At 39.1% G+C, this 19,873-nt stretch overlaps 1 protein-coding gene across 1 annotated transcript in view; it reads right to left on the bottom strand.

The window, feature by feature from the left end:
* Positions 1-3,855: 3,855 nt before the first annotated feature.
* EIF3E (eukaryotic translation initiation factor 3 subunit E) overlaps positions 3,856-19,873 on the bottom strand; it is a 61,597-nt gene continuing 45,579 nt past the window's right edge. Inside the window, exons 11-13 of the mRNA XM_054017533.1 lie at positions 9,722-9,824; positions 8,346-8,480; positions 3,856-4,032 (exon numbers count right to left, since the gene is read on the bottom strand). Of these exons, the coding sequence (XP_053873508.1) occupies positions 3,994-4,032; positions 8,346-8,480; positions 9,722-9,824 (277 nt within the window). The 3' untranslated portion in view covers positions 3,856-3,993. The remainder of the gene's footprint in view (positions 4,033-8,345; positions 8,481-9,721; positions 9,825-19,873) is intronic.

Genomic DNA, 19,873 nt, shown 5'->3' with positions numbered 1-19,873 from the left:
GGGTGCCCTATTGAATAGTCTTTGTTCTGTACCAAGGTTATTGACACAAGCTTATTACTAGTAAGAGCAATAAGGCCTGAAGAAATCACTTGTTAACCACCTCTCCTCCCACTCACCCATGCTTATTCAAATTTCAAAACTACACATGCCTCTGCTTTAAAATAGTCAATGTAAATTGAGAACTTTTCTTACAAAAACCACCTACTAGATATTGATTTATTTCCTTTTTTTAATCTACCAAGATCGGAATGATTTTTTCCTCTGCATCTTTGGTATCATCTGTGAGCACTAGTTACAAGTTTGCCAATTTTCTCTCCAGGTGCATGTGTACTAGCAGTTCAGTGGAGGTTTGTATCACAGCCATATCAACTTAGCGACTATGGACGTGCCCTAAGCAAGAGCAGGAATTACTCAAGAATCAGCATCTCCAGTATGGTATTGATGTCATGTGACCAGAACAACCTTGCTAGCTCAGTTTGTGAATATGTTTAGGTTGGCATAAATCCACCCTTTTCATGTTACATGGGCTGCTTCTGTAAGACCACATAAGTAATCTGTTGAATTAGCTGTCTATTCACTTATACAATTATTTTAATAAATATTTATTTTTATTTATTACTGCAATAGAAGTAGGTATACACATATTGTCTCCTCTTCTGCAGAACAATATGATCTGACTAGAATATGACTAGCAACATGTGCTTTGAGATTCTTATATATAAGGTGTTACCATAGTGAAATATTATATGGGACCTCAAGACCGTGTCTTTATCTCACTCCTCCAGAGTCCATGGCTTCTAAAACTTTGCTATAGCCTCTGTAGTATACTAGTATAACCCAGGCAGTATGGCTCTCTATCCCTCCTTTTAGTTGACAGTCCACCTAAAGAGATTTGCGTCTGCTGTAACCTTGAGCTACTGAACCTATTTTTTTAGCTCAGGCACTATAAGCTCACACTTTTAGACCCAGAAGTCCTGATTGAATGCTTGGTGTAGTCAACCCCCCCCCAGGGCATGTAAGTCCCACTTGTAACCATCATTCCTGACTCAGGTAGTGGCAGCAGAGATTTAACCCATGCATGACATCTGGATTGAAAAGCAGGTGATTGCTGCCTGAGCTAGAGCTCAACGGTTGCAGCAGACAAGCTTCTGTATGTGATCTAGTCACCAGAAGGCGACAGAACCACACTATTTGCTTGGATTACATTAAGCACATTCTAGTTAAGTTTGCAGAGATCTCCATGTCTTCCACTTCATCAGGCAGCATCAAAAAAGAGACAACCCTGTGTCCATGTCTGAAGCAAAAATCAGGAATAGACCCCAGAGAAAGAAATGTTTACACCTCATTAAAAAACAATAAAGAACATAAATTATGCACACAAACACTGGTTTCAACCATCAATATCTGAAGACAGGATGTTCAACTGTTTACTCTTCAGCCATCTGAAATTTCCACTAAGCTTACAGGTAGAATATAGCTGCAATGGATTTGGGTAGAAGAGGTGTCTCCTGAAAAGGTCTGCTTTAGGCAGATGTCCATATGACTAGCAGGAAAGGGATCAGAAGCAAAGAACAGCCTCATTAGACAAGCAGGAGTGAGACTGGCAATTGGGTGAAGAGCAGGAACTAAGTAGATCAGTGGTGGGCAACCTGCGGCCGGTGGGCTGCATGCAGTCAATCAGGGTAATCTGATTGTGGGCCACGAGACATTTTGCTGATGTTGACCATCCGCAGGCACGGCCCCCTGTGGCTCCCAGTGGCCGCGGTTCACCATTCCCAGCCAACAGGAGCTGTGGGAAGCAGCAGCCAGCACGTCCCTGCGGCCCGCAGCTTCCATTCACCGGGAATGGCAAACTGCGGCCACTGGGAGCTACGGGGGGGCCATGCCTGCAAACGGTCAACATCAGCAAAATGTCTCGCGGCCCGCAATCAGATTACCCTGACGGGCCATAGGTTGCCCACCATTGAAGTAGAGGGTCCATGCAGCAAGCACAGGCTAATGAGATGGTTCCAAGTCTTTCACGGAGGTCAAAGATTCCGTGACTTTCCAGGACCTCTGGCGCAAGTGACTGCACGGTCACCTGAGCAGCACCGACAGGGACCCGGGTGGCTACCCTTGCCCCACGCCCCCCAGGACCTAAAATTTAGTCACGGATATTTATAGTACAAGTCATGGACAGGTCACGGGCCATTAATTTTTGTTTATTACCCATGACCTATCCGTGACTTAATAAAAATACCCATGACTAAATTGCAGCCTTACTAATGAGTATATCACTTTGCTTTGCTCACTAGCTACTCTCTGAATGAGTCAATTTATGATTTTGATAGTTGATGCTCTCAATGGGCAGGTCCCAGACTCTCCCTTCTATGATCATGACCATCAGAGACAATTCCAAGGCATAAATGAATTCAAAAACATGGATGAGATTAGCAACACATCAAAAATTCTAGAAATTGAGGTAGAGGAGCGTAAAAGCATATCTGGCAATATCAAAATGTTTTGTGAATTTAAGTTTTGCCAAATTGTTTTGACCAAAAAGCTAGAAATTTTCAGAAAACATCCAAATACTTTGGCATATTTGAAATGAAACATTTTTAGTTCAAAACAAATTGTTTTAGAAATTGCCTTCAGTTTTATTTAACAATTCAAAAATATTTGAAAAAAATGCTTGAAATCAAAATGAAATGTTTTGTTTTGAAATTTGTTCGATCTGAAATAATTCATCAAAAAGTAAAAAAAAATTCAATTTGACCCAGAACACTTTTTTCAAATTTTTAGAATGGCCAATAAATTAAAAAAAAAAAAATCAGTTATTTGCACAGCTCTAACTTAGACCATTTTGCATTTACATTATCTAAGACTGATACAACTCACAAGCGTATAAAGAAATCTAGATAGTCAAGCCATGCATATGGAAAGCTGAAAGTATGAAAATCATATCCAACCCAGAGAAAAAGGGTAGAGCACAAGAAAACAGAAGATGACTCCAAGTTGAGGCAGCCACAAAAGCATTCCAAGAGATAATAGCTCCCTCCCCCTCACACACACCAAGGGGCAAACTGGTATTGCTATGAAGAGGGACAATAGGTGAGGAGACAGAAAACATTATTTGCTTCAAGTGGTGCTTACTCTCCCTCTTCAGAACTGAAAGATTCTGTTCTTACTTCATATTAGAAGCTACAGTAAATTTACAGGATTCAGCACATTACATGCTCAGGAAGTAAGACGACAGAGCAAAGTGGGTAGAGCTTATGTTTACATTGGGAAGTGCGATAGTGGAAAGTCCTCTTTCCAGGTAGGTAGAATCATAGCATAACAATGCTGCTTTTATTCTAGAAGGCAGAAGAGGACTGATATTCTAGCTTTAAATTACTCTTAAAAGTATTACTGAGTTTAACTCAAATCCAATTCCATAATCCTCCAGAAGTTTCACTGTACCTTCCTGTATAATACGAAGCCTCAGTTGACATTCTGCCTAAAGGTAGGTGTCATGTCAGGTATGGAATATAGGCAACATACTCTAGGGTTGTCCGACAGTTTGTACCATTCAGGAACGTGCTTTTAACAGTCTCTTGTCTTGGACCCATAATCCATAGTTCTATCTGATGATGTGACTATTTGCAATATAAAAAGAAATAAATAGCTAGAAATAGAATTTCCATGTTTCCAAACAGAGATGGATGCAAAAATATATTTGATCTTATACCAAGTGGAACTTGCAGCCTATTGTAAAAAGGTAGTCAACATTTAAATTTTAATTTAAAAATCTGGAAAATGGAACTATATTGTAGCAAATTTGATCTTGTAGCAAATTTTTTAAACATGTAACTAATCAAATTATAAAGCTACAAAGACAGTTAAAAGTACCCAATTTTATTCAACTCATTATGTATTGCAAATTCCCAGAATTAGCTCTTTGAGAAAAGGTACATAATATATTTATCTTCTCCTCTCAAATGAAAATTTGATATTCCCCCCCTCAGAACTGTTTCAGTAGAAGCCGGAGTCTTGAGTAGCCCAGTTAGGTGCCTAAAAATATATAAAACAAAAAATTAAGGATCAGTAGGAAAAGAGGAAGCCGTTTGTTTACATGAGCCACTGAAAAGTTAACAGCATATACTTATTTGTAATAACTTTTTAAAATAACCTATTATTAAAGTTAGATGGTTGCTTCTGTAAATACCACCCACCAGGAATCAGTTTAATAATTAGTCGTCAAGTCATAATACATGGATAAATGAACTGCTTAAACATTTATCAGCACCACAGTGTTTAATAGTGATTCACTTCTCCATACAATATTTTTAAAGTTAAAGTAAACCCGTTGTGACATTCTTGTTCTATTAACACAGTTACATTGCCAAAGATTTTTCCTTGGTTCAGAAAGGCAGGAAACGGAAAGTATTTCTGAACCGTCCTGAAGTGTCTCAAGGTAACAAATAATTTGGCACTATTTACAAAATTGTGTTACTTGACCTTTTACACGATTTTCTACAGTATTAAACAAATCTACCTTAATTTGTCAGAATGGTCCCTTCAGTATATTTTCAGCCTTAGTGACAAATGCCAATTAAAATTTTAATATTTTGTATTTTTTTAGCTTTAGTAGGAATTTTGGAAAAATCTGTTTATCTATGGGTTTTCTCCAGAACATAACCATATAATGTAAGAATGTCCCAAGTAAATTAAAATCAATATAGCACGATCCCTGGTGGACCTCATCGAGTCTTCTGCTTTTCTCTCTTCCTTCAACATAAGAGGCTTGGGAGCATAGACACTGGCTTCCTCCTTTCCCCGGGGGTGCTCAAGGAAGTTTTTGTAAAGTGTACGGGACAATTTCCTGGTGCAAGTGCTGGAGGAACCAACTAGGGGCAGAGCTCTTCTTGACCTGTTGCTCACAAACCGAAGAATTAGTAGGGGAAGCAAAAGTGGATGGGAACCTGGGAGGCAGTGACCATGAGACGGTCTAGTTCAGGATTCTGACACAAGGAAGAAAGGAGAGCAGCAGAATATGGACCCTGGACTTCAGAAAAGCAGACTGTGACTCCCTCAGGAAACTGATGGGCAGGATCCCCTGGGAGAATAACATGAGGGGGAAAGGAGTCCAGGAGAGCTGTCTGTATTTTAAAGAATCCTTATTGAGGTTGCAGGAACAAACCATCCCGATGTGTAGAAAGAATAGTAAATATGGCAGGCGACCAGCTTGGCTTAACAGTGAAATCCTTGCTGATCTTAAACACAAAAAAGAAGTGGAAGCTTGGACAAATGACCAGGGAGAAGTATAAAAATATTGCTTAGGCATGCAGGAGTGAAATCAGGAAGGTCAAATCACATTTGGAGTTGCAGCTAGCAAGATATGTTAAGAGTAACAAGAAGGGTTTCTTCAGGTAAGTTAGCAACAAGAAGAAAGTCAAGGAAAGTGTGGGCCGCTTACTGAATGAGGGAGGCAACCTAGTGACAGAGGATGTGGAAAAAGCTAATGTACTCAATGCTTTTTTTGCCTCTAACTTCACGAACAAGGTCAGCTCCCAGACTGCTGCACTGGGCAGCACAGCATGGGGAGGAGGTGACCAGCCCTCTGTGGAGAAAGAAGTGGTTCAGGACTATTTAGAAAAGCTGGAGAAGCACAAGTCCATGGGGCCGGATGCGCTGCATCCGAGAGTGCTAAAGGAGTTGGCGGATGTGATTGCAGAGCCATTGGCCATTATTTCTGAAAACTCCTGGCGATCGGGGGAGGTCCTGGATGACTGGAAAAAGGCTAATGTAGTGCCCATCTTTAAAAAAGGGAAGGAGGAGGATCTGGGGAACTACAGGCCATTCAGCCTCACCTTAGTCCCTGGAAAAATCATGGAGCAGGTCCTCAAGGAATCAATTCTGAAGCACTTAGAGGAGAGGAAAGTGATCAGGAACAGTCATGCCTGACTAACCAAATTGCCTTCTATGACAAGATAACTGGCTCTGTGGATGAGGGGAAAGCAGTGGACGTGTTATTCCTTGACTTTAGCAAAGCTTTTGATACAGTCTCCCACAGTATTTTTGCCAGCAAGTTAAAGAAGTATGGGCTGGATAAATGGACTATAAGGTGGACAGAAATCTGGCTAGATCGCCGGGTTCAACGGGTAGTGATCAATGGCTCCATGTCTAGTTGGCAGCCGGTATCAAGTGGAGTGCCCCAAGGGTTGGTCCTGGGGCCGGTTTTGTTCAATATCTTCATTAATGATCTAGAGGATGGTGTGGAGTGCACCCTCAGCAAGTTTGCAGAAGACACTAAACTGGGAGGAGTAGTAGATACGCTGGAGGGTAGAGATAAGATACAGAGGGATCTAGACAAATTAGAGGATTGGGCCAAAAGAAATCTGATGAGGTTCAAAAAGGACAAGTGCAAAGTCCTGCACTTAGGACGGAAGAATCCCATGCACTGCTACAGACTAGGGACCGAATGGCTAGGTAGCAGTTCTGCAGAAAAAGACCTAGGGGTTACAGTGGATGAGAAGCTGGATATAAGTCAACAGTGTGCCCTTGTTGCCAAGAAGGCTAATGGCATTTTGGGCTGTATAAGTAGGGGCATTGCCAGCAGATCGATGGACATGATCATTGCCCTATATTCGACATTGGGGAGGCCTTATCTGGAGTACTGTGTCCAGTTTTGGGCCCCACACTACAAGAAGAATGTGGAAAAATTGGAAAGAGTCCAGCGGAAGGCAATAAAAATGATTAGGGGGACACATGACTTATGAGGAGAGTCTGAGGAACTGGGATTATTTAGTCTGCAGAAGAGAAGAATGAGGGGAGAGATTTGATAGCTGCTTTCAACTACCTGAAAGGGGGGTTCCAAAGAGGATGGATCTAGACTGTTCTCAGTGGTACCAGATGACAGAACAAGGAGTAATGGTCTCAAGTTGCAGTGGGGGTGGGGGGTTTAGGTTAGATATTAGAAAAACTTTTTCACTAGGAGGGTGGTGAGGCACTGGAATGGTTTACCTAGGGAGGTGGTGCAATCTCCTTCCTTAGAGGTTTTTAAGGTCAGGCTTGACAAAGCCCTGGCTGGGACGATTTAGTTGGGGATTGGTCCTGCTTTGAGCACAATGTTGGACTAGATGACCTGCTGAGGTCCTTTCCAACGCTGATATTCTATGATTCTAACTCCCACTCAGCCCCAGGCCCCACCCCTTCCCCCAAGGCCCCACACCTGCCAGTTGACTGCAGTGGATGGGAGGTGCTGGGAGGGAGAGGGAGGAGTTGATCGGCGGGGCCACTGGCAGGTGGTGTGTGGGGAGGGGGGTGGGGGGAGGGGGGAAATGGGAAGAAAGCTGGCTGCCGGTGGATGTTAGGCACCCGGTAATTTTTTTAGGTGGGCTGGAGCACCTATGGAGGCGGTGCCTATGCTTGGGAGGTCAAGAGAGTGTCAAGATAGTTAAGCCTATCAATAAAACCTCTAGTCCTTAATTAAACTGATTCAGACTGAGTCCTAGAATTTTACACAACCATTCAATTTCCACGTTTTAACATCAGTCTCATTTTTTCTTCAGGTGCATGGTTGCCCACAGATTAAGGGAGGTTTGTATTCCAACCATATCAATTTAGGGTATGTCTACACTCTGCAGTCTGACACCTGTGGCTGGCCCGCAACAGCTGACTTGACCCTCCCACCTTGCAAGGTCCTAGAGCACGGGCTCCAACCAGAGCCTGGACTTCTATATTGCAAATAAGCAGACCTCTAGCCTGAGCCCAAGTCAGCTAGCATGGGCCAGCTGTGGGTTTTTAATTGTAGTGTAGATATACCTTGAGTGACTAAAGTGTCCACCAAGCAAAAGCAAGAGTTACTAAAGAACTGGCATCTCCAGTATGATAGCAAATAATATCACATAACCAGGATGACATTGCTAACTCAGTGTATAAATATATTTAGGTTAGCATAAATCCACCCTTTTTCATGTGAGATAGATGCTTCTGTAATGCCACATCAGGAATCAATTTATAGGGGAATAGGCAATTCATTAAAGTACAAGAGGGCATTGTTAAATGAGGACGAGAACCAAAACAGAGAATGGAAAGAGGGATATGGAACTATGTGAGGGGTGAAAGGAAGAGCTAGAAGAATAAAGTAGGGATATCAGATGAAAGAAAGCAGGAACTATTGCCCTCTTGTAAACTCATGGCAACAGAATAAATTCTTTTCAATTTAATTCCAGTGCCACAGAGCAGTTAAAAATGTCCCTGAGGGAGTGAGAAGCAAAAATTATATAGTGTGTGTTTGTTTAGTAGCAATAACAAAAGTCTGTAGTCTTCTCTCCAAGTTAAATGAGGACATGGAAATACAGACACATGTAACTGGTACTTACCTCAGCCCTACTGCTCTGGTTCAATTTTTTCTCAGTGTTCATAGCCAGCATCTGACTCCGGAAAGACAGGCTTTTGGTCTTTTCTATCACTTGTTGGTAGGGTGAGACCGCATTGTTACCCATAACTACATGGCCCTAGAAATTAAATCGAAAAAAACCAGCTCATGAGGAATCATTCTTTAATTTACCAAATATGCAAAAACATTTAACTACTCAAAAGTGATAAGAAATGCCAAAATTAAGGTTGTACACAATTAACTCTGCCCCAACGCACACATGTTCAAGTGGAGAGTATTTCTCAAATCCAAAGCAGGTTTAATACAATTGTCTAAATCATTTTTTTTGTTCTTGTATACTTACACTAGAGAGTTGTACAATTCACTGCTTATGTAGGCCAAGTTCATCGCACTCATCAGGTACTACTTACACCATTTCATTCTACCCACAAGCTCTTTGTCCCACTCTCACCCATCCCCCTCTATTTCAGAGCTGCTGGCATGGTGGTAGATGTATGTGGGGGAGGGAGAAATGGAGAGAGCACCCCTCCCATGGAGAGGAGCGTTTGCAAGGAGTCGCCAAAATAGAAGGGAATAAGGAGGTAGGCAAAAGAGCTCTGGGCCAGCTTTTCAAATCCTCAGCACCCATCATAATTGTGACCAGATTATCAAAAGACCTCAGCTCTCATTTAGGCACCCAAATAAGGGCCAGATTTTCAAAGTCACTCAGCATCCAGAAGCTTCTTAGTGGGATTGTGACATCAAAGGCAAATCAGCCAATCAGCCTGAGTTTAGTGGAAATCCGCTTTTCCTGTTTTTACCAAAAAATCAACAGGGATTGATACCCATTGATATCAAATTCTGGAACTGATTAGATATGTTTTACACAAATTATCACACTACAACAGACAACAGATGTGTAATTATCACATTACAAACAGAGAAATGCCATTAAATGCAGGACCTCATTTCACATGACCAACTATTTTAAAATTTCACTCATAGTCCAGTTAACTATAAAGGATTAAACAAGATTATACTCACAGTGGCTTGTATCCAAGATTACAAAAAAAAAAAAAAAAAAAAAAAAAAAAAATGTATGATTTACAACTGAGACTATGTAACCTTAACCATACCATGACAGACAGGCTTAACTCCTGCTCTCAAACCAGTATTAATGACCTTTATACCTGTTACAACAGCTATCTGTGCAGTGCCAAAATGGGGTAAAGGAAGAACACCACACTTCAGAATCAATAGAATAAAAAATATGTAAAGGTATATTAGTATTACAAATACTGCCAGCAACTAGTATGAAAGAAAATTAGGATCAAACAAATCAAGCTGGACTCTTCTAACACAATGAAGTACAAAACTTACCAATTTTGAATCTAACTTGGCATCCAGTCTTGCATTTCGAATTAGATTGACAATCCATCGTTCAGCTTCTTCAGGGGTCATATTTAGTTTATCTGCCAGCATACTGATGAAAGGAAAAAAACAGACTGCTCTCAAAAGACAGAAATAATTATCACCTCTCATGTTACAGTGTAATACTTGTCATGTCAAGCACCCTGGCTCACTTAACAGTGATCAGGTAAGCTGACAATTTCAGTAACAACAACAAGTTGCAAATTAGCTAAAACATTTATTGTGCGCTAAATTGTGTGTGTTTGGGAAGCATGTTTTCATTTGACTTTGAAATAATTTCATATACCACAGGTTTTGAAATAAGAGTGTAGTCGTAACTTTCTACCGTATGCACAAGCAATTACACAAAATCTAAGCAGGCGTATACTCAACCAGATGCAAGCACAGTGCTATGAATTAAACTATACTATTTTACACGTCTGTCTCTAGATAATTAATTTTCAGCATTCTGGCATGAAACTGAATTATCTAAGATTTTTATGTGCACACCAACTGGATCCAATTTATGAAATATATTCCACATTATTATTGTGTAGAACTAAGAAATGCTAGAACAGATTTTTTTTTTTTTTTTTTTTTAAACTTTTAGTCATGCATCTTCCTCTCAATGGCACAAAAGTTAGAGCAGATCAAAGGCTGAATTTGCACCAGCTGCCTATGGCCCCAAAGAGCCTTCTTAGCAGCTGGGGATTGCTATAGACTAGGGATGCTCTGACCACATCGTTATGCCAGTTGCAGGGGAAGGGGTAGTGTAGGAACTACAGCAGGTCTATGGCATATAAGCAACCTGTTACCAGGTAAATCAGTTTTGTGGCAACTCCGTCCCATAGAATGATCCAAACACACCTGAGAAGATGGCTCACAGTATGCAAAACTAACCACCAAATTATAGCCACTTTCTTAATGAAGAGGACGTCTTCTTTAGGAGAGGATCAACATATAGTAGCCAAGAGAGTGAACCTGAACAATTTGAAAATCTTGATTGGCTTGTGAGGTTTCTGATTGACAGCAATCAAATATTGCATATGACAGAGAGTGTGCGATGCAAAAATAATCTAAAAACAGTAAATTCAACAAAAATACAGAAATACCTACCACCAACCCTGCCTCCTCAAAGAAATAAAATAATGATTTTTAACTCATTAAGACACACGCAGGGCTAAGACTCCCTTGCTTTATGGTTCCCTCACTCATACCATTCAGGACACAGTCAACTGTACTCAGGAATAGAAATAAATACACAGGAAAAATGTATAGCAGACTGCCCCATACAACCAACTCAACACTTACTGACATGCTACGATTACTGCCATCACATTCACTGTAAGTTGAAAGCCCCTAAGTTTGACACCTTAAAAGCCAAGAATGATACATGCTGTAATAAATAATTTAATATACTATTTCAAATCTGATTTTACATTTCACACGCTTAGTCATCCATATGTCATTTCAAAAATGGAAAAGGTTCAATGCTGATGAACAGTTACAAAATTTTATTAGATCATGACTATATATTCCAGAAACCAAAGGTATTAAATAAGATTAGGCGCCTAAGTAATCTCACCACAACATAAAACGGCAACTAACACTATAAAGAGACCATCTGAGCTGCTTTTCCTTTTCTTGAAGGCTGGCTGGATTTAAATACAGTTTAGATAATTGGTTCAGGGAAGTGTTTCACATTAACTCAATTAGCAATAAAGCACCACACAGCTGGCAGTTCACTTTGATGTGCTGTGTCATGACACTTGTTCCTGAACTTCAGAGGGTTTCTGATATAGATTTGTGACAATTACATCACCCTCTTGAGGATGATACATTTTATGCCCAGATTTCTTGCAATTTCTCATTCTTCAAGGAAAAACACAACTGGGGATGTGTCTCATTTTATTTAATGGAACAGGCACTGTTTTGACCAGCCATAATTCCTGCAGCTGGTGTTTCCTGTGGCTTTCCAATAAACTCCCTGCATTTCCTGCTGGAGCTTGACTCATTTTGAAGGCTTATAAATCTCATGCTTCTATCAGTTTCCAGACTTGGCTAATGTCTGGTGCTTTTACCTGACGCTTCTGACCTAAAAGCAAATGGTAGCAAAATTACAGAACAGGGCCCCTCCTGGTTGTTTTACCACTTCCTGTTGCAAGCAATTCATCTTTTAATTGCCAAAAGAGTAGTCAGTAACTTTTTATGCAAGACAGTTAATAGAACTCACACTAAACATATTAACTTAAGCACAAAAGAAAAAGACAAACATGATGATGGTATTCACTTTTGACATGTAGTGTTTACAAAATTTAAGAGGGTAAAATATGCAGTGTATTAAATAACTTACTTTGGGCCACAGTAAGATAATTCATTTTTATTTAAAAAAGTTTCTGCTGTGGAACAGATCATCAATTCACACTGACTAGGTATCTGCAATGCAGATTACCAAATATTTCAAGTTAGCAAATAACTTGAATAAAATGTCAAGGATAATACATCTCAAAGAACTTTATTTTTGTAAGGACTTGGATGGATACACTGTAGCATAGTTTAAAAGTTAGTGACATTTAGCAATAAAACCTCACTATAGCTCATATTCTGCAGACTGGAAATAACTATTAAAAATGGCACCACCATTTTCACCACTTTTTAGCAAAGGTCTAATAGCAAACAATTAAAAAGATTGTACTGCATAAGGCCCTGATTCAGGAAAGCACTTAACTTTAAGCACATGCTGAAGTCTTTTCCTGAATCAAGATCTATATGGCAAGCAAACTGTGTGTACTTATTGTAATACAAGTTTCCTTATAAGGTCTCTTCTAGTCTTGGAATTACTATTTCTTTTGCAATCTCAGTCACTGTCCTAATAGAGCAAGGAAACAACCACACTTCAGTGAAATCAGGATATTTGTACATAAAAATAAAAAACAAAAACACACTTCAGACCTTATCTACTACAATTTGACACTGCTCTTTTAACAAATCAGTGCTCTTAACATGTGTGCTAGCTATCTTAGGTTTTTCTATAGCGCCCATATGCATAGTACTTAAACTATAATTTGCATTTTGCAATTCATACAATAGATGGATTTTGCAAAAATACTGAAACAAAAACCTTTTAAAATTTGTCAATACCCAGCCCTACCCTGCTGTAAGTGCTGGTGTCAACAATAGTCAAACGAAGTGGCACATAATATTGTATGTTTTCCAATTTTTAAACAGTACACACCAAAAAGTAAAAAAATATTTTAAGACAAGCTCAGAGATTTTCCAGTATCTTAATGAAACCTTAATATTTACATTCCTCAGGTAAGGTCCAGGCTTTTCAATGGAGTCTCCTGACTGATGATACAATCTGTCTGTAGCTGGCTTTACTCAGAGCAAGTGCTGTCTATCTACAGTAGGCCTACCTGCCAAAGGTCCAAAACAAGTTTTTTTTTTTTTTTTTTTAATACTTACATGCTCAATGTTGTTCTTGCACTACTTATTTGAGACATTTACAAAATATATCTGATGTTGTCTTTTTGTTGTTGAAATATATTTGAAGGTCACATTTAAAAATTAAAGGTCAAAACGATATGTTCTTTTGAAGCCTGCTGCTAAATGTAAAAAAAATTAAGTTTTCTTTAAAACACTAGCTTCAAAGTGTGCTTCAATGAAGCACATGCAGAAAAAGTTTCATTTCAAAAATGAAATGCATCTGATTACAAATCAACATTTATATTTGATTTTCCATTAACTGCGGTATGATAATAGAAAATGCATCTGACTGCAGAATGGCTGCCAAAAACATCTAATTAGTCCAAGTCATTTTTAAGCTTTATATCACATTGCACTTCTAACCTTGTCCAGAGGCATTTTACATTGAGCATTTTCAAATGTGATGTAAATTTGTAGTTAGTGTTCTAGTTTACAACTTTGTAGGCATCTGGCTCAGCAGCCTCTAAGAGAAAACAATTTGCAAGCTGCTCCTAAATAAACGCCTCAAGAAACCATAGGAAGTTAAATTCAGTGTTCTTAAAACATGCATACAATTCAAGCAAACAAGAAGATTTGCTAACAAAACCATATGTTCAAACTGATTTTTTTATTTAATAATTTCTCAAGACAAAAGCACAGAATTCCTGCCCAGTGGGCACACCTCAGCAGCAGTTGCAAATGCTCATTGTAAAAGGAGTGATCATGGTGAAAGATTAAGCATATTTTTAAACGTAAACTTGAAAATTAAGATTAGCAAAAGAGGTCGGTTTTATGGCTTTCCTGAATGCATGGCTAGAGCCAATAATTCTATGGTAACTGCAGAGAATAAAGGTGAAATGAAACTAAACTGACAACAATACACCTTGCTCAATAAAAGTGCCCAGAGATTCAAAGGGGGTATTTTTCTTGATGTGATCAATTGAATTAATTCACAATTATACAGCCATCCCTGCTCTAATAAAGAGCAGAACTGAAACAAAAGTGGGTTCTAGGTTATTGTTTTTAAAAGTACCCACAGTTGCAAGTGCTAATAAAGTTATTATAGTAACCTAATACTTAGGAAACATAAATTTATATTTTCTGTATCTTTTGTATTTCAAACAAAAACTAACTTGTGCATCTCTCTAGCTAAAACAGCTTCAAGACACAAGTCTTCAGATCATTTTGGCTAATTTAAGCATCTTACAACCTTACCTCCATTTGTTCATTTTACACTGAAGGCTTTCCCTCTATTTAAACAGTTTACAGAATTCCAGATATAGAATGAAGGATTCAAGATATTTAAAATACAATTGAAACAGGTTTCTTTTGCAGGAAGTTTATAGTGGGAGGTGGGGCCTGGAGAGAAAATGGGGGACTAAATCACTAGTATTCAGCTCCTCTACTAAATAAAAACAGACGTTTTAAATTAACCCACTCACATTCTGAATTAATTTAATCCATTGTTCACCATTAGGCACAATGATTGCAGGATGATTTAGGAAGTAAAATTTAAGATACAACTAACAAAGTAATTGCATCCTTTGGAAATGTCAGCTGCCCAACAGATGTAAATAATAGTTAATTTTTTAAGCAAGGCATCTATTTGTGTTTAACATATGGAAAAACAGATTTCCCATTAATTGTTTTCAAATTTGTTCTGTATAATTAAGCCATACTATCAATCAATGTGGTGCGGGTAAGTAGTTCTCAGGTCCAGGAACAGCACTGGGATTTCACTTGGAGTCATCATCCTTGGACTATAAAGTGGTCAGCCTTTCAATAAAAAAAAAACCTTTAGCTGACCAATCCACGGAACTACAGAGTCTGCCATACATGAAACACATATTTTTGTAAGAAGCCCACAACCAGTTTTGTTATGCTGTATGCAGAGATGAGATTTGGGCTTCAAAGTGGGAGTAGGACTAACAAATGATTACCTACCGAACAAAGCAGTGAGGTGTATGAAGAGGTGACTACCTGGGTTAACACGTGACAAGGAAATCCATGTCCAAATTCCAAAATAAAAAACTGAGTAGACTCAATTAGTCCATCTCCCCCAGCCAATAAAGGCTGCCTGGCACCATAACAAAAATGATCCTCTAGTTGAATTCTGAAAGTTTCTCACCCTTAAGACAGCAACATGCTGGTCTTCAAGTATAAAAACATATACACACACATACACACATACACACATACACATATATATATATATATATATTACAGATATACATCACAACCAATATAAAAAAAACTTAAAACTCATCTACTCACATCAAGCAGAGTCAACCATGTGTTTGTTAACTACAAGCTCAGTTTTGGTAGTGTTCTACTCAATATAGGTTTTTATATAATGCTCATCATAGTATTTGAGCAACTTCCAATAGTGCATTAACAATGTGACTACATGTCACGTTTGTTCTCTCATCCCCTTCTTGAGGGGGAGAAGTATTTGCAGTGGACCATCATGTTTTGGTGGAGATTTAGGAGATTTGTTTTTAAATACATCTATTGCTGTGTATTTGTTAGAGAAGACATGGTCAAAGAAATGTGTCTTGCACTTGGAGTGGAAAGTGGTGAGGTTTGTGATGGTCCCCAGTTTTCGGGCGAGTTAATTTTACAGTCTCAAAGCAGCCCAAGAAAGTTGTGTCTCCTGCAAAGACGAGCTTCACCCTTTTGGAGTGCTCCATTGTGCTACAGAAACCTTCAACCATGGTTTTCATCCCAGAGTTTATGGCGATCTTTTGGATATCCTGGGCCTGAGCCACGAGGCGCTTTTAAGACCTTGAACTTGATTTGAAAGTCTATGGGAAGCAGGCATAGAGAGGATAGGACATGTCTGATAAGCTTGCAGTAGCCTGTGTTGCTAAGGAAACAATTGCAGCGTTCTGTACTAACCGGAATTTCCTAAATGCTGAAGACTTTGTGCCCAGGAAACCCAGCCAAGACATGACATAGGCATGAATGATTAAAGACAGGTCTGCCAGGATGGGAAGGAGTCTCTTGGTCAATTGAGGATGATAGAAAGAATTACTCGTGGATGCTGCCATGTAAGAGCTTAGTGTCAGCAAGAAATCCAAGAGCACATCTGAACTACAAACCAAACTAATTGTGTATGTGTACCTTTAACCAAAGGAGACTGCATTGTGGCTGCAAACTCTTCAAATGCTTTCTTCTGCCCACCATAACCTCTGTCTTGCCTGGATTCAGCTTCAACCAGCTGTTCTTCACAAATGAGCTGATCCTGTCCAAGCACTGATCCATCTTGGTAATAGTAGCATGGTCATATGCAGGCTTGGAAGGATTAGATTTTTATCGATACATGTCAGGAAACTTCAATTTCATTGCCATACACAAACCAATGAAAAAAATATTTCCATCCATAATTGAAATTTAGACAGGGAAAGAAAGAAAAGTGCTGCTTGATTTAAGGATGTTTACACTTTGTATATTTTGATATGTGATGCTGACGATTATTGCTTTATTGTTCTAAAGCTTTAACTTTTTGAATTTCAAGGTCTACAATCATTAAATAATTATGGTCTGATCCCTCCCACAATTTTGTGCAACTGTGAAAATTTGAATCGACAAAAATTTAAAAAAATGCTTAAAACAAACCTTGATATTATCCATCTAAATTATAAAAAAATCCAATTCTGCCAAGTCCAGTCATATGTGGAGAAGGATAGGTAAAGCTGTGTCTCAGCTGTATGTTGTCATACAGTCTGCATCCACTTTGGTTTAGGTGGAGCCCATCCTTGAGATGCTGAAGCTCTGCCTGCCTACTTAGCCCTGTACGTGGAACTGGGAGCATTTCTGAGACTGCCACCATAGAGGTCCTGGATTTCAGTCTCTTTCTTAGCAGCCTAAATTTGGCCTCCAGGACGTCTCTCCTACCCTTCCCTATGTCATTGGTACCTACATGTACCACGACCACCGACTCCTCTCCAGCACTACACATTAGTCTATCTAGATGCATTGAGAGATCTGCAACCTTTTCCTAATGACTGGAGTTCCCTCCCCGAGAGAGGTAACCTCAGTGCGAGAGGATACGCCATCATCATCTGAAAGGAGGGTCCCAACTATGGGAAGATTTTCCTCTGCTCCCGCTGACTGCTCTCCTTCCCTGAGCCTTTGATCCTCCTTAACAGCACAGTGGCTGTCTGACCAGAGGTGGGACAAATCTACAGTGTCCCAGAAAGCCTCATCAACATACCTCTTTGCCTCCCTTACCTCCTCCAGTTCCGCCACCCTGGCCTCCAAAGCCCGTATGCGGACTCTGAGGGCCAGGAGCTCCTTGCACCGAATGCACATACACGCCACCCGCCCACAGGGCAGGTAATCATACACTGAGCGCAATAAACAGGATAGCCCCTACTCTATTGCTGGGCTTCTGCCTGCATTCTCTCCTACATCTCACTGATTCATCAAGTGACACCTTCAGGTTCTTTAGCGCACGATTGACCAATAGTTAAATCCTTTTTATAAACGTAAATATTAAAATTATTTGAAGTATGCTAAATAAAATGTCCTTCAGAGTATCTCTAATAAGAAGAGACTCTTTACTTAGTCCTTGAACTTTGAGCTAACTTGATCCTACTAATAATCATTAAATTTAGATTTAACTAGCCTCTCTAAAGTCATCAAGAGAGCTCAACTGACACCAACATTCCGGAATAGGATTTTAAGAAATACAAAGCTAAGATCTGTCAAATGTACAACTTTTACACTATTGAAAATTTGCAGGCACTAGCAGAGCCCAACAAATTATCCTATATTTACCAGGAGCTAATCTTTAAGAGTGTAGTACTTTACAACAAGCTATTTTATTTATTTTTTCACAAGGGAATTTTGAGCACTCAAAAAACTTATACTCCTACATCAGCCATAACTGATGTAAAAATACTGAAACAAGCAAAATAAAAATCCTAACTTGATACATAGCATCTAGTGCAGTTTAACAGCATTACAACTTTGCAATTAATATGCAACATTAAGTAGGGCTGATTAAAATTCTTATGCCTAATTTATAGACAAATGAAAATAGCATTCCCACTAATCTTCTCATTCTTCATTTTAAACTTTCATCACTATCTGTTAAAGACTTTAGTCAATCTGACTAATAAGGAATCCATATGAAATAAATATTAAAGGCAGCAATTATCTGGTAAATATGAATTCCAGACATTTAAAAACACTTTCAAAATCAGTTCATGAAGACAAATTATGCTGAATAATGAAAAATAGTTAATGAAAAGCATTTAGGCAGAGATTGCTGGAATAAAAGTTACTTTTTGTCCAGGTATCTACTATAACTAACTACAAGAACAGGAAAATGAACTTTTTGCTGACTTCATAACATACTAAAAGAGTCTTTTGCCAATTCCATCTCTGTTGAAGTTAAACATCTTAATTGTTTCGTTAACAAAGTGACACAAAGGGATGCAGAAGCATATTTTCGGATAAGTGCTTAAATACCACTTCCATATTCTGTCTTTATCTACAGTTGAGAATTCTTCCAAGTTTCATTTTAGAGCTGCTTTTACACATTTCAGAAACACATGATATATCTCAAAGTGGTCAGCTTCACTAGCATTGTACCACTACATTAATAGTTTCTGGCAAACATTTCTCTAACAATAAACTGATTTTTAATTTATCCTGAAAATATGCTACATAAAAAATACTTGCTAGAATATATTTTGATGAAAATCTGAATCTCTTGTCTAAACTCCATGAGTTTATGGATGGGAACCACATGATATTCAAAGATCGAGATTACCGGTAACATCAAACAGGACTCAACATTTATTTCTTTTTTAAATCCCCGCCACCTCCTCTTCCCCCCTCCCCCGCAAAAACCTCCACAACTGTTCAAAAGCCTTAGACTACAGAGGATTTTAAAATGGTTATGGGGTACATGGTTAAGTTCCAACTACACAACAACTTGACCATACTGGCCATGACCTGGTTACAACTATGTCTAACCGCAGCCTTCTACCTCAACAGTAGTTGGAGACTAAACCAGAGCCTAAGATTAGACTCAAACCAGGAATTGTGTGGCTAGAGATACTGGTATTACTTGAGACCCTCAAGGGAAGTTATACAATTGATATATGTAATGCTGCTGATGGTGGCAAGAGGATTTAGTGATTGTATTCATAATAAACTCCAGCAGCTCAGTGCTACAGTCTACTTGGCAATATACACTACATAAAAGTTAATCATCTCAAAACAGAACTGTGCTGGAATAAACAGATCTGTTTTGCTGTGAAAGAAGTTATCTTGGTTATAACAGAGTATGGGAAATATAGTTCTGAGGTATTACTACCTCCAAAAGCCAAAAACAAAGATTCCATTAGATGAACTAATAAAAAGCTAGGCACAGTGTGTATGTAGATAGGGAAGTGAAGACAGTCAGCAGCAGGCCTGATACTGTATGTATTTCTCCAAGACTTCTATGGTGATGCTAAGAAGCACAGCTTCATTAGGATCTGCCAAATTAGAATATGCCTACTGGGCATGCTCAGTAGTTCCCCCTCCCCAATCAACCCTTGCCCCTCCCAGAACAAGCTGAGCAAAAAGGCTACTCCACATGTAGCTAGACCTCTAAGTTTTAAAAAAACACAAAGAGTGCATAGCTTTCATACAGTGACT

This window comes from Malaclemys terrapin, chromosome 2, assembly GCF_027887155.1.
Source record: "Malaclemys terrapin pileata isolate rMalTer1 chromosome 2, rMalTer1.hap1, whole genome shotgun sequence".
NCBI classification, from domain to species: Eukaryota; Metazoa; Chordata; order Testudines; family Emydidae; genus Malaclemys; species Malaclemys terrapin.
Note: the sequence above shows the minus strand (reverse complement) of the source record. Positions and strands in the feature narration are given on the sequence as shown.